Consider the following 14,753-nt stretch of genomic DNA (forward strand, 5'->3'; position numbering starts at 1 on the left):
ATACAGGTTCTCAAAGTTATTCTGCTCACCCGACCTAGAATTCCTTACAATCAAATGCCGGCCATATATTATAAGTGAATTCTCGTCAGTTATCGTCACAGCTGTGTATATAACCCCTCAAGTAGACATCACGATGGCCCTCATGGAACTGCACTGGAAACCATATGTCCTGAGGCTGCATTTATTGTAGCTGGGGATTTTAACAAAGCAAATTTGAGAATAAGGCTACCTAAATTCTATTAGCGTATTTATTGCAGCACTCACGTGGGCAATACACACGATCACTGCTACTCTAACTTCAGTAATCCATACCAGGCCCTCCCTTTTCCTCCCTTAAGCAAATCCGACCACGACGCCATCTTGCTCCTACCATGTTAGGCAGAAACTCAAACAGGATGTACCTGTGACTAGAATATTCAACGCTGGTCTGACCAATTGGAATCCCCACTAACAAGGACTGTTCACTGACTACAGCTCAACATTCAACACCATAGTACCATCCAAGCTCATCATTAAGCTGGAGGCCCTGGGTCCCAACCCCACCCTGTACTATGAGGGCCGCCCCCAGGTGGTGAAGGTAGGAAACATCTCCACTTCGCTGACCCTCAACACTGGGTCACCACAAGGGTGCGTGCACAGCCCCCTCCTGTACACCCTGTTCACCCATGACTGCGTGGCCATGCACATCTACAACTGTCATCAAGTTTGCAGATGATCCAACAGTAGTGGGCTTCATTACCAACAACAACGAGACAGCCTACATGGAGGAGGTGAGGACCCTGAGAGTGTAGTGTCAGGAAAACAACCTCTCACTCAACGTCAACAGAACAAAGGAGATGATTGTGGACTTCAGGAAACAGCAAAGGGAGCACCCCCTATCTACATCGAAGGGACAGTAGTGAAGAAGGTGGAAAGTTTCAAGTACCTCGGCATACACATCAGACAAACTGAAATGGTCCTCCCGCACAGACAGTGGAGTCTGAAGAAATATGGCTTCTCACCTAAAACCTTCACAAACATTTACAGGTGCACAGTTGAGAGTATCTTGTCGGGCTGTATCACTGCCAGGTACGGCACCGCCCTCAACTGCAAGGCTCTCCAGAGGGTGGTGCGGTCTGCACAACGCATCACCGGGGGCAAACTACCTGCCCTCCAGGACACTGTTGTCGTTGACTATCAGTAAATGTGAAGACTGTATATTATCAAATCAATTCTCTGTGTAATTTTAATAATTTAATCATTTAAATTGCACGATCAAACGAATCCTGTAACTTTAACTAGGAAGTCAGGGCACCATGGGAACATATTTAAATTTCCCGAATATAACTCATATCTTATCAAAACAGTCGCGTATGAATGAATTTGACCTTATCAGTCTCATTACTGGACGCCGCAAACCATTGGATATCTGCACGAACCCTAGCATAGAATCACGAATCAGCGATATACAAATTGGCTTGATTATTTAACAAACTTAATCAATCACGGAATTACGTAAACACACACACACAAATAGGTCAGACATTGGTTATTACATGACACAAAGCAAAAGTTCCTAGCAGATGAAACCGAAATGACTGCTTGGTAGACAAAGGAAATGGGGTGGGGACCACTCGAGCAGTTAACTCATAGAGGATAACCACACTCATTGCTAATACTTTGAACATGAACAACCGCTCATTTGAAAAGATATTCCAATTGACATATTTACAAGTGTCTGCGTTTTTGTTGTCCCTCTGCGATTGACGTTCCTTCTGCTGGATAGTCAGTCGACAGAGAACCTCTGGTTTGTCCACCAGAGATCAAAGTCTTAGGTTGTTAGAATGGTTACTTCCGAGTATTTAAACAGCTGCAGTCTGAATAATTGTTCTTTAGTTTGTTGATTTATTTGCCATTTCAACGTGGGAATGCTCTCCACGTTCTCTGGTCTTGTCCTCTGGTAGAGATGTAGTTATTAACCATTTCAACAGCTTCAGCTCCATGTTTTTATATATTTATATGTACATATTCTCATTCCATCCCTTTAGATTTGTGTGTATCAGGTAGTTGTTGAGGAATTATTAGATTCTGCTGCACTGTCGGAACTAGAAGCACAAGCATTCGCTACACTCGCATTACCATCTGCTAACCATGTGTATGTGACCAATAAAATTTGATTTGGATTTGATTTGAGCCTTAAATGGAACAAGTTTGGAACAACCAATATTCTTTGTCTAGCTGGCCGCCCGGACAAACTGAGCAATCGGGGGAGAAGGTCCTTGGTCTGGGAGGTGACCAAGAACCCAATGGTCACTGAAAGAGCTCCAGAGTTCCTCTGTGGAGATGGGAGAATCTTCTAGAAGGACAACCCATCTCTGCAGCACTCAACCAATCAGGCCTTTATGGTAGAGTGGCCAGACGGAAGCCACTCCTCAGTAAAAGGGACATGACGGCCAGCTTGGAGTTTGCTGAAGGACTCTCAGACCATTTAAACAAAAATTCTCTGGTCTGATGAAACCAAGACTGAAATATTTAGCCTGAATTCCAAGCATCATGTCTGGAGGAAACCTTGCACCATCCCTATGGTGGTGGCAGCGTCATGCTGTGGAGATGTTTTTAAAGAGGCAGGGACTGGGAGAGTATCGAGGAAAAGATGAACGGAGCAAAGTACAGAGATCCTTGGATGAAAACCTGCTCTGCGACGGTTCACCTTCCAACAGGACAAAGACCCTAAGCACACAGCCAAGACAAGTCAGGAGTGGTTTCGGGACACGTCTCAATGTCCCTTAGTGGCCCAACCAGAGCCCAGACTTGAACCCAATCGAACATCTCTGGAGAGACCTAAAAATCGCTGTGCAGCGATGCTCCCCATCCAACCTGACAGAGCTTGAGAGGATCTGCAGAGAAGAATGGGAGAATCTCCCGAAATACTGGTGTGCGAAGCTTGTAGTGTCATACCTCAAGCAGACTGACGGCTGTGATCGCCGCCAAAGGTGCGTCAACTAAGTACCGAGTAAAGGGTCTGAATACTTACGTAAATGTGATATTTTCACCTCAAAAAATGATTTGCAAAAATATCAACTGTTATTGCTTCGTCATTATGGGGTATTATGTGTAACGTAACAAAATGTGGAAAATGTCAAGGGGTCTAAATACTTCCCGAATGCGCTGTAAATAAACACTTACCCAAATCAAAAGTAGTTTAAATATTCATGTATTATCTTTTCAATTATTCCTTACTCTTATTACAGTGTAAATGGTAAAGCTTCATATGACACCAGTTGTTGCTTTGTAGAGCCTGCAGATGAAACATTATGGAGTCTTCACCCTCCTGCTGTGTTCGTTTCATGTTCGTTCTGTGTTCCCGGTCCAAAATGACCGCCCCCATTATAGTTATAAATCCATAGTAATACATATCACCTAATGTTGTTATTTTTTATCCACTTAATTCTTGTGACGATTCCAAGTTTTTAACTTCTATTTGCTATTTATGGATTGTAGGCCTCATTGACCTGAGCTCATACAACTCGTTTTTGAGTAAATAAAGCATCGTATGGATTATTTGGACGAGAACAAATGCTCAGATGATACATATTGTGCTATTTATCACAGACTTTGTGTCACAGTTTAACAAGGACTCTCCTCACCAGTGTCATGATCAAAGATATGATCAAGAGCCTCCCATACAGTATATCGTTTGGTCATTGTGCTGCCACAGAATGAGTTGTGAGCAAGGTCTTAAAAACAATCTTTACGTCCCAAAGCTGCTAGAAAAGTTCTATATATTATTGAAAGAATGTTGAAGAAGATTGTTTGTGAGAATACCAACAGGTGTGATTCCCGTGGGGGAAAGATTCTATTGGGGGAAAGTTTCCTTGGGGGTTGCCATGGAAGCCAAGAAAGGGAGTTGTGTGTGTGTGTGTGTGTGTGTGTGTGTGTGTGTGTGTGTGTGTGCTCAAACATACATGCATGTGGGGGTCTGGGAGAGGAAGTGTGTCAATCTGATGAATGGGCATGTGCTTGAACTCAATTTTATACACTCATTGTAGTCTCACCCATTCATTTCTATTAACCGGTCATTGTTGACTGGGAACATTACAGCTGTACAAAAGTTAAATAAAACACCCAAAATGTATTCACAGATGCCCTGTGTGGACAACGTCATGGAACCTGATGACAATCAGATGAAATGAACTACATTTTTCAGAGAGAGAACTTGCAAATAGGTCCAATTCAACCGGAACACAGCAGGAGTGTTCAAAGGACAGGGATACAATTTTGTGAAAATCACCGAAATCATGGTATTTCCTTTGATTTTGTTGTTGTCCTGGTGTCTTATGGAATCACTCCAGTCTGGAAGGATGCACTAGACCCAATCTGCTCTCTGACTGCTGCTGTTATTAGGCGTCATTATTGCCTAGATCCTAGAACGACGTTGTTGACTAACCCAGGCTTTTTTGCCTTTTTGATTTAGACTTGATAAGCTACTGTGAATTTGATCTTTTTGCGTGTGTGTTTTAGAGGGAGTCCGCGTGTCAAGGTCACCCCAGGTTATAAAGAAGAGCAGTGTGCCCCCGCTCTCAGCCTGGAGATGAAGAGACCCATAGATCTGGAGGCTCCCATCACCAGGTACTACGTTGTGTCACACACACACACACACACACACGGTATACAAACCCAACACACACGCTATACACACACACACACACACACACACACGATATACACACACGGTATACAAACCCCAATGTGTACACACCTAAATACGGAAACATACATACATACATACATACATACATACATACATACATACATACATACATACATACATACATACATACATACATACATACATACATGCATGCATGCATGCTGGAACTCCTACTGGACACTGAAGTGTGTTTAGTATGCAAGTAAACAAAAATGTTTTACATTCTGGACTGGTGCATGGTACGTACTTCAGCCACTGTGTACATTTTGTGCTGAAGAGATTTCCTCCTCCCAAACCAGTTTGTCAATTTGACTGCGGCAAATGATTTAACTGCGTATGGCTTCGCACATTCTTCCTCTAGTCCCTGTGGACTTCAGTAGGACATTAAAGATCTATCATCCTTGCGTTTCCTTTGTCTGTCTGTGCGTGGGGGCGTGTCTCTGTCTGTGCGTGGGGGCGTGTCTCTGTCTGTGCGTGGGGGCGTGTCTCTGTCTGTGCGTGGGGGCGTGTCTCTGTCTGTGCGTGGGGGCGTGTCTCTGTCGGTGCGTGGGGGCGTGTCTCTGTCGGTGCGTGGGGGCGTGTCTCTGTCGGTGCGTGGGGGCGTGTCTCTGTCGGTGCGTGGGGGCGTGTCTCTGTCTGCGTGTGGGGGCGTGTCTCTGTCGGTGCGTGGGGGCGTGTCTCTGTCTGCGTGTGGGGGCGTGTCTCTGTCTGTGCGTCTCTGTCTGCGTGTGGGGGTGTGTCTCTGCCTGCGTGTGAGTCTCTGCGCGCGTCTGTGCGTGCACGCGTGTGTCCATCCTGCCAGTAGCCTGGCTTTAGAGCTGCATGCCTGGGGTGAACTGAGCAGAGCAGCTAAGCTCCAGTATTGCCCTTTTTGCTTGAGAAGACCCATTCTCCAGAGTCCTAGTGGCTGTTGGCTCTAGAATGCCCCCATTCTGCTCTGGAGAGATGAAGCCAGACCGCAGTCAGATTACTGAGTTTAGGCTATCGGGTAGACCTCGGTACTCACAGACCATCTGAGAACACTGGGACCACACATTCCAGCCGGGTCCCTCGGCATCTTCCTACTTCTCTTTCTCTTCATCTGTCTCTCTTCTATTATCTGTCACTCTTCCTTTTATCCAACTTCAATTTTCTGTCTCATGCTCTCTCTCTCTCTCTCCATTTTGTACTCATTTCTGTTGCGCGCTCCCTCTCCCTCTGTAACAAATTCATACTCGCTCTCTCACTACGTCTTTCTCGCTGCGCTTCAGGCATAACAATGAGCAGGAGCGTTTATTTGAAGGACGGCGTTAAGGGGTCTGAGTGACTGCAGGAGAGGTGCTTCTGATCTGCTGCCGTAAATCATTGTTTTGGGGCCTTCCTCTCAGATCCGCTGTGGGCTGCTTGAACATCCCAGTGCATTCTCTCTCGCTCTCTTTCTTGTTGTTGTGTGGGAGACACTAAAGCCTGGTACTAGGAATAGATGTGCGCACAGCCAAGCATCCAGTAAACACTAACTAAGCACCCCACCTCTTTGTCTCTCTCTCTCTCTCTCTCTCTCGCTCTCGCTCTCTCTCCAGTATTAAGTCTCTTCAGGATGACTTGTTGGTGTCTACAGCTGATGGCTACCTCCACATCCTCCACTGGGACGGAGTCAGCAATGGCCGGAAGGCTATCAGTCTCTGCACCGTCCCCTTCTCCCTGGATCTTCAGTCAGCACGCGGTCAGTCGCACTCACTATACACCATCCTCTCCTCGCCACCCTCTTCCTCCCTCGCCTACCTGTACCCACCCCACCTAGCCCTTACCGATCCCTCTCAACTAACCTGAACCTCTACCCATGTGTGCGTTTTGCAGTCGGGCTCAATCGACATCATCCTCTCCCCAGACCTCTCCATCCTCTCCCCACTACAATCTATACACGTTTACATAAAATGCAGTCAGGGATTGTGTCTAACTGGGAGCCCAATTCAGATCTTTTTCCCCCACTCATTGGTCTTTTCACCCATCCCATCAAAATCGTTGCACATCAGATATATTCCAGAGCTGATTTGATTGGTCAAAAGGCCAATTGGTGGGGGGGTAAACGCAGCCTAAGTGTCGTCCCTGCGTAGGCCTGAAGTCATGTATGTGCAATGTGTTTCTTCATGCGTTTTATTTGCTTGTGCAGGTGGTCCGTCTCTGGATCTGGAGGGGCTGTACATCAGAGACATGGAGTACTGTGTGACTCTGGATGGCTTTGCTGTGGTGCTTGACGACGGGAGGCTGGGATTCATCAGTCCTGTAGCCAGCCGGTTTACCGCGGAAGTAAGAGAAAGAAGTCCGTGTGTGTGTGTGATTTTTTTGCTGTGGCGCTTGACGATTGACATGCTAGGACTCATAAGAACGGTGGGAGAAGTGTTGTGTTGGGGTGTGTGCGTTTTTGCCGCGGTGACGCACACAACGCTGCCGTGTTCTGTAAGTCATGTTAAGCGTGACTGTCAAGGGTCGCTGAAAAATGGGGGTGGAGTGAAAGGCGGAGGCGAGTGTCTGCCTGCGCGTGTTTGTGTGTGTGTGTGTCGGGAGTGACGTACGGTGATCTATCGGACTGTCTCTTGTCTCCCCCAGCAGCTGCAGGGCGTCTGGGCAGCAGACGTAACAGACGGCACGTGTGTGGCGGTCAACAATAAATACAGGCTGATGGCGTTTGGTTGTGCCAGGTACGTGTGTCCTGCTGACATCAGTACAAGCCTCTGTAGCCACTTCCTGTCTGCTGTTTAACTGGAATGCAAATGACACAATCAAGAGAATCCATGGTCTCACTTTTAAGTCAGTTAAGCAGCAGGAGGTGTGTGTGTGTGTGTGTGTGTGTGTGTGTGTGTGTGTGTGTGTGTGTGTGTGTGTGTGTGTGTGTGTGTGAGAACACACACAAGCTGGCAGATTGCACAATCCGTGAGAAACGCTTGTCAAACACACACCAATCACAAAGACAGACAGCGGCTTGTTTTTTGCACACACACGCTGACCTGCAGTGATGAGTTCAGCAGAGAGATCCTGAGTGGCAGTAGATAATGAGTCAATCACCGGCTGTGGGATTCCGCAACCTTTCCGTTCATTAAATGCCTGCTCATTATTTCAGCGTTTTATTTGTTTTGTTTTTCATTTAGGAAACGTCGGCTAATTCATTGCTGGTACTCGGTACTAAACAAGATTGACATGAACTTAAAAATATAAATAAAAGCGGCTGTTATGTAATATGCCTACTTCTGATGGGTCAGCGTTATTTATTCATGTATTGAATCCCCTGACTGTGTTTGAATTTCAATTTGCTTTATTGGCGTTGGCACATATTGCCAAAGCACAAATGTTACCTGAGAAGAAAGAGTAATGAGTAACTATGAACATTTGTCTCTCTCTCTGTCTCTGGTCCAGTGGCTCAGTATTGGTGTACATGATTGACACCACCACAGGATCCATGCAGCTCTCCCACAAGCTGGAGCTCACCCCAAAACACTTCCCTGGTACGTCTGTCTCTGACTGACCACCAGCTCACGCTCCCGTTTAGTGTTGATGGATGAAAGTACACTTTTTTTTATACAAACTAGTCCACCAGGTCAGGTTTTTTACACTGAATGGTATCACATGATGCCTCTTTATAGGGTTGGTTTTCGTTTTGACTCGAAAGTGCAAGTGGTTCTATGGAGTAGTTCCCCTCAACACATCAGCCATGCAGAACCATTTGTTTGTTTTATGGTACACTCATGCCACCTAGTGGTAGTGGGTGGTAATGAAAGTACAGTGAATCTATGGAGTAGTTCCCCTCAACACATCAGCCATGCAGAACCATTGGTTTGTTTTATGGTACACTCATGCCACCTAGTGGTAATGTGTGGTATGAAAGTACAGTGGCGTGTAAAATCCTATTGACATTTTTAAATAACCCTGAGCTAGATGACATCACAGGGATGTTTATTTTACACGGCGCTGTGTTATCTCTGTTGTTGACAAGTCACTGTTAAACCGAATAAACCATACTACTGTAAAAGCAGGGTTATGGTCAATTCGGGAAGTAAACCATATTCTTATTCTAGTTTTCCCTCAATTGAAATGAATTGGCGAAATGGAATTGACTCGACTGTATTACTGAAAAGATTTCTGTCTGACCGGTCGCCGTGTCTGTATCGAATCTCCCCCCTCAGACGTGTGGAACAAGACCGGCGCGGTGAAGCTGATCCGCTGGTCCCCCGACTACAGCGTTGCCATGGTGACCTGGGAGTGCGGCGGGCTGTCTTTATGGAGTGTGTTTGGAGCACACCTCATCTGTACACTCGGGGAGGACTTTGCGTGAGTGACAAGACGACGGTCTTCTTCGTCATTCTTCCTCCTCTGTTTGGTCTTCATTTTCCTCCTCCCCCCCCTCCTCCAGGACTCCTGCAGACGTAGTACAATTCACATCGCAGTTGTCTTGTCAGCTACGCTCCTATGGTGCAGACTGCGCGCTCTCATTGTCCCTGAACGGGACAACAACAAAAACTGTGCAAAATCTTCTCTTTTTCTCCTTGCAATTGTGTCTATTATAAACCCTTCTCTATGACTACGGTCTCAACCCCAGGTATCGGTCAGACGGCACGAAGAAGGATCCTATAAAGATCAGCTCTATGTGCTGGGGAGCGGAAGGCTACCACCTGTGGGTCATCACCAGTAGAGAGGAAGCGGAGCTTGTAGAGAACATGGAGGGGGCTCCACCTCCTACCCAGACCAAGCAGGCGGGGATACTGCAGTTCCACTTCATCAAAAGCGCCCTCACCGTTAACCCCTGCACGGTGAGCTTATGGACATTGGCGTCAATGCACACGTTCCTGACACCAACCAATTTTGCTTGCTGGGCGCTTTCATGTAGAATACTGATATGTTGCAAACAAATATATTTTGTTGTTGTTGTCGATTCCCTCTTGTCTGTCCCTCCCAGAGTAACCAGGAGCAAGTTTTACTACATGGGGAAGACCGTCTGTACCTGACCTGTGGTGACCCCACCCAGGTCCCATCCAGCAGCTCCGATGGCCCTCAAACCCCTCACCCCCACAATCTCGCCCATGGCCTGGAGGGCAACCCCCTTCCCCATCGCTCCGCCCCCTCACCCAACTCCATCTCTCAGGGACTCAGCACTTTACTGGGACACAAGCACTGGCACGTGGTCCAGGTACAACCTCATAAACTTAATTCATTTTGAATTCAGATGTCGCTTTGATATGTTGACGTGACGCTTGACAAGTTAGAAATGATGTTTCGCATCCTGTCAGTCAAACTATCCTGTGTTTTTCCCCCTCTGTCGTAGATTCACAGCACATACCTAGAGAGTAATTGGCCTATACGGGTGAGTCAGTGTGGGGAAATACTTCTACGTCTGTCCTTAGGGATAAGTATTCAGTTTGTGTGTGTGTGTGGCTACATCAAACCATGTTAACCTGAGTTGTCAAATGAATGCAGTTTTTCCACATACCAATGTCGTCATGCGCACTTAGCCTGCTATATCTATGGCTTCTAATGCATGAGAGGTGTGTGTGTGTGTCTATAGTTTGCAGCCATAGACACAGCAGGCCAGTGCATAGCGGTGGCAGGGAGACGTGGCTTTGCGCATTACTCCATGTCCACCAGGAAATGGAAGCTGTTTGGGAACATCACTCAGGAGCAGAACATGACCGTGACAGGGGGGCTGGCCTGGTGGAACGACTTTGTCGTTGTTGCCTGTTACAATTTCACCGACCGGCAAGAAGAGGTAAGACGGCATAACACCGATAACTAACGTTCAGGAACAATAGATTTTACACCACTCTGTTCTGAACATGTATGGGTCAAATGGATTGGGAATGTGTGACGGTTTTGCTCACGACAAGCTGACGAGCTCCGTTTGACCGGTCGCTTTGATGGATGGACAAAGTGACCAGCGGTACTTTCTCCCCTCCCCCGTCGTTTCTCCCCTCCCCCGGTGTAGCTGCGTCTGTACCTCCGGTCGTCCAACCTGGACAATGCCTTCGCCTCCGTCACCAAGCTGCACTCTGACACCCTGCTGCTCAACGTGTTCAGAGACCTGATCGTCCTCTTCAGAGCAGACTGCTCCATCTTCCTCTACAGCATCGAGAGGAGGCACGACGGGTAGGGAGAGACGAACACGCTTAGGACGGGCACAGGCATGCACACCCACTCATAAAAATCAAATAAAAATTGAACTCTCACACACATTTATTAGCAGGCAGGACGAGACCGGTGGGGAAGATCACCTGACAGAGGTCACGGATGATAATCAATAGTGTTGTGGAAAGAAAGTCACGTGAACTTTCCAATAATACTTATCACATGCCATTGGTTGGGGCTTTAACTCGGGGGGAGGCTTTAAAAGGACCTGTCCAATCAATGTTATTAGTAGCATATTGTCTTTTTCTCTGAAGGCCCAACCCGTCAGCCTGTGTTGAGCTGCTTCAGGAGGTGTCCATGTCCCGCTACATCCCCCATCCTGCCCTGGTGGTGTCTGTCACCCTCACCTCGGTGCGCACAGAGACCGGCATCGCGCTTAAAGCCCCACAGCAGGTACTGGTTTCAATACACACATGAAATCTCATCAAAAGCCTGGTCTCTTCAGACTCTTCTACCACTGCCCCCTGCTCCTAGCGCTTTTCTTTCACCAGCGTCGATTTAGCAGAGGGGTCTCCAACCCCTTGTTCCTGGAGAGCTACCGTCCTGTAGGTTTGGGGTTGAAGCCAAAAACCTACAGGGGGGTAGCTCTCCAGGCACAAGGGGTTGGAGAGCCCTTATTTTGCAGCTATTTTGAACAGAGTTTTAATTTATAATAATAATATAATAATATATGCCATTTAGCAGACGCTTTTATCCAAAGCGACTTACAGTCATGTGTGCATACATTCTACGTATGGGTGGTCCCGGGAATCGAACCCACTACCCTGGCGTTACAAGCGCCATGCTCTACCAACTGAGTTACAGCGCTGATTGCAATGTCTTTTAAATCTACTTTAGTGAATGCACCGATTTGTGAATCACTCTGGGTAAATGTCTGCTAAGTTGTTAAAGTGAATAGTACTAATTTGTGTCGCTGTACTAGGCCTGTATGGCAGAGAGCATCATGCTGAACCTGGCTGGCCAACTCATCATGCTACAGAGAGACCGTTCTGGACCACAGGTACGAGAGAAGGAAGACCAGAAGAAACTGGTGAGTCTCTCACACACACACACACACACACACACACACACACACACACACACACACACACACACACACCACACCACACCACACACACACACACACACACACACACACACACACACACACACACACACACACACACACACACACACACACACAGTACCAGTCAAGAGTTTGGACACCTACTCATTCAAGGGTTTTTCTTTTATTTTAAATGGTTTCTACATTGTAGAATAATAGTGAAGACATCCAAACTATAAAATAACACATATGGAATCATGTAGTAACCAGAAAAAGTGTTAAACAAATCTAAATATATTTGAGATTCTTCAAAGTAGCCACCCTTTGCCTTTGACAGTTTTGCACACTATTGGCATTCTCTCAACCAGCTTCATGAGGTAGTCACCTGTAATGCATTTCAATTAACAGGTGTGCCTTGTTAATTTGTGGATTTTTTTTCTTTCCCTCATACGTTTGAGCCAATCAGTTGTGTTGTGACAAGGTAGGGGTGGTATACAGAAGTTAGCCCTATTTGGTAAAAGATCAAGTCCATATTATAGCAAGAACAGCTCAAATAAGCAAAGAGAAATAACAGTCCGTTACTTTAAGACATGAAGGTCAGTCAATCAGGAACATGTCAAGAACTTTGAAAGTTTCACTAGAGTGCAGTCGCAAAAACCATCAAGCGCTATTACATTTACATTTAAGTCATTTAGCAGACGCTCTTATCCAGAGCGACTTACAAATTGGTGCATTCACCTTATGACATCCAGTGGAACAGCCACTTTACAATAGTGCATCTAAATCTTTTAAGGGGGTGAGAAGGATTACTTTATCCTATCCTAGGTATTCCTTAAAGAGGTGGGGTTTCAGGTGTCTCCGGAAGGTGGTGATTGACTCCGCTGTCCTGGCGTCGTGAGGGAGTGTGTTCCACCATTGGGGAGCCAGAGCAGCGAACAGTTTTGACTGGGCTGAGCGGGAACTGTACTTCCTCAGTGGTAGGGAGGCGAGCAGGCCAGAGGTGGATGAACGCAGTGCCCTTGTTTGGGTGTAGGGCCTGATCAGAGCCTGGAGGTACTGAGGTGCCGTTCCCCTCACAGCTCCGTAGGCAAGCACCATGGTCTTGTAGCGGATGCGAGCTTCAACTGGAAGCCAGTGGAGAGAGCGGAGGAGCGGGGTGACGTGAGAGAACTTGGGAAGGTTGAACACCAGACGGGCTGCGGCATTCTGGATGAGTTGTAGGGGTTTAATGGCACAGGCAGGGAGCCCAGCCAACAGCGAGTTGCAGTAATCCAGACGGGAGATGACAAGTGCCTGGATTAGGACCTGCGCCGCTTCCTGTGTGAGGCAGGGTCGTACTCTGCGGATGTTGTAGAGATATGATGAAACTGGCTCTGAGGACCGCTATAGGAAAGGAAGAGCCGGAGTTACCTCTGCTGCAGTTACCAGCCTAAATAAATGCTTCACAGAGTTCAAGTACCAGACACATCTCAACATCAACAGTTCAGAGAAGACTGCGTGAATCAGGCCTTCATGGTCGAATTGCTGGAAAGAAACCACTACTAAAGGACACCAATAATAAGAAGAGACTTACTTGGGCCAAGAAACACGAGCAATGGACGTTGGACCGGTGGAAATTTGTCCTTTGGTCTGATGAGTCCAAATATGATATTTTTGGTTCCAACTGCTGCGTCTTTGTGAGACGCAGAGCAGGTTAACGGATGATCTACGTATGGAGGAGGAGGTGTGGGGGTGCTTTGCTGGTGACACTCAGTGATTTATTTAGAATTCAAGGCACACTTAACCAGCATGGCTACCACATCATTGTGCAGCAATCCGCAATCCCATCTGGTTTGCGCTTAGTGGGACTATCATTTGTTTTTCAACAGGACAATGACCCAACACACCTCCAGCCTGTGTAAGGGCTATTTGACCAAGAAGGAGAGTGATGGAGTGCTACATCAGATGACCTGGCCTCCACAATCACCTGACCTCAACCCAATTGAGATGTTTTGGGCTGAGTTGGACCGCAGAGTGAAGGAAAAGCAGCTCACAAGTGCTCAGCATATGTGGGAACTCCTTCAAGACTGTTGGAAAAGCATTCCTCGCGAAGCTGTTTGAGAGAATGCCAAGCGTGTGCAAAGCTGTCAAGGCAAAGGGTGACTACTTTGAAGAATGTCAAATATTAAATATATTTAGATTTGTTTAACACTTTTTTGCTTACTACATGATTTCATATGCGTTATTTCATAGTTTTGATGTCTTCACTATTATTGTACAATGTAGAACATAGTCAAAAATAAAGAAAATCCCAGGAATATGTCCGAACTTTTGACTGGTACTGTACACACACACCGACCTACCTACTGTTTGGGCTGTATAGCCTACTCCTACAGTCATTGTCATGCTATACAGCACAACCAGATCTGGGACCGGACTAAGTCACCCCCCCCCCCCCCCCCTTGTAATAGTTGTCTCGTCATAATACATATATTGATTGATTTAATTTGTCATACTTGATACTGTCAGTCTCCGTGTACATCTATAGCATTGTCTTACCCGCCGGCCACAGTACGCACTGTGGTGCGTGTGTCTGCTGACCCGGTCTGTCACTCTCGGTTTCTAGCTGCCGTTCTGTCCTCCCGTGGTTCTGGCTCAGTGTGTAGAGAATGTGTGGACGACGTGTCGCAGTAACAAGAAGAAGCGCCACCTGCTGGAGGCTCTTTGGCTGTCCTGTGGCGAGGCCGGAATGAAGGTGTGGCTGCCCCTCCTTCTCATTGAAACGAAACGCTTGTTGTTGTCGTCCAAATCTACACATCCTTCTATAAATTGCAACAAGAAAACACGTGTATGGCTACATTAGAAGGAATATGAAGGGTGAGCATATTA

At 46.8% G+C, this 14,753-nt stretch overlaps 1 protein-coding gene across 2 annotated transcripts in view; it reads left to right on the forward strand.

The window, feature by feature from the left end:
* Positions 1-14,753, forward strand: part of LOC118387927 (guanine nucleotide exchange factor subunit RIC1) — a 64,015-nt gene that overhangs the window by 39,480 nt on the left and 9,782 nt on the right. The window contains exons 4-17 of one of the 2 annotated variants that reach the window (XM_035776769.2): positions 4,501-4,608; positions 6,250-6,392; positions 6,840-6,976; positions 7,277-7,368; positions 8,081-8,169; positions 8,848-8,992; positions 9,261-9,471; positions 9,618-9,848; positions 9,984-10,022; positions 10,224-10,424; positions 10,641-10,801; positions 11,095-11,233; positions 11,763-11,870; positions 14,491-14,619. In XM_035776769.2, the coding sequence (XP_035632662.1) occupies positions 4,501-4,608; positions 6,250-6,392; positions 6,840-6,976; positions 7,277-7,368; positions 8,081-8,169; positions 8,848-8,992; positions 9,261-9,471; positions 9,618-9,848; positions 9,984-10,022; positions 10,224-10,424; positions 10,641-10,801; positions 11,095-11,233; positions 11,763-11,870; positions 14,491-14,619 (1,933 nt within the window). The remainder of the gene's footprint in view (positions 1-4,500; positions 4,609-6,249; positions 6,393-6,839; positions 6,977-7,276; positions 7,369-8,080; positions 8,170-8,847; positions 8,993-9,260; positions 9,472-9,617; positions 9,849-9,983; positions 10,023-10,223; positions 10,425-10,640; positions 10,802-11,094; positions 11,234-11,762; positions 11,871-14,490; positions 14,620-14,753) is intronic. The other variant, XM_035776771.2, reaches the window with a different exon arrangement.

The sequence above is a fragment of the Oncorhynchus keta genome, chromosome 9 (assembly GCF_023373465.1).
Source record: "Oncorhynchus keta strain PuntledgeMale-10-30-2019 chromosome 9, Oket_V2, whole genome shotgun sequence".
In the NCBI taxonomy this organism is placed as follows: Eukaryota; Metazoa; Chordata; class Actinopteri; order Salmoniformes; family Salmonidae; genus Oncorhynchus; species Oncorhynchus keta.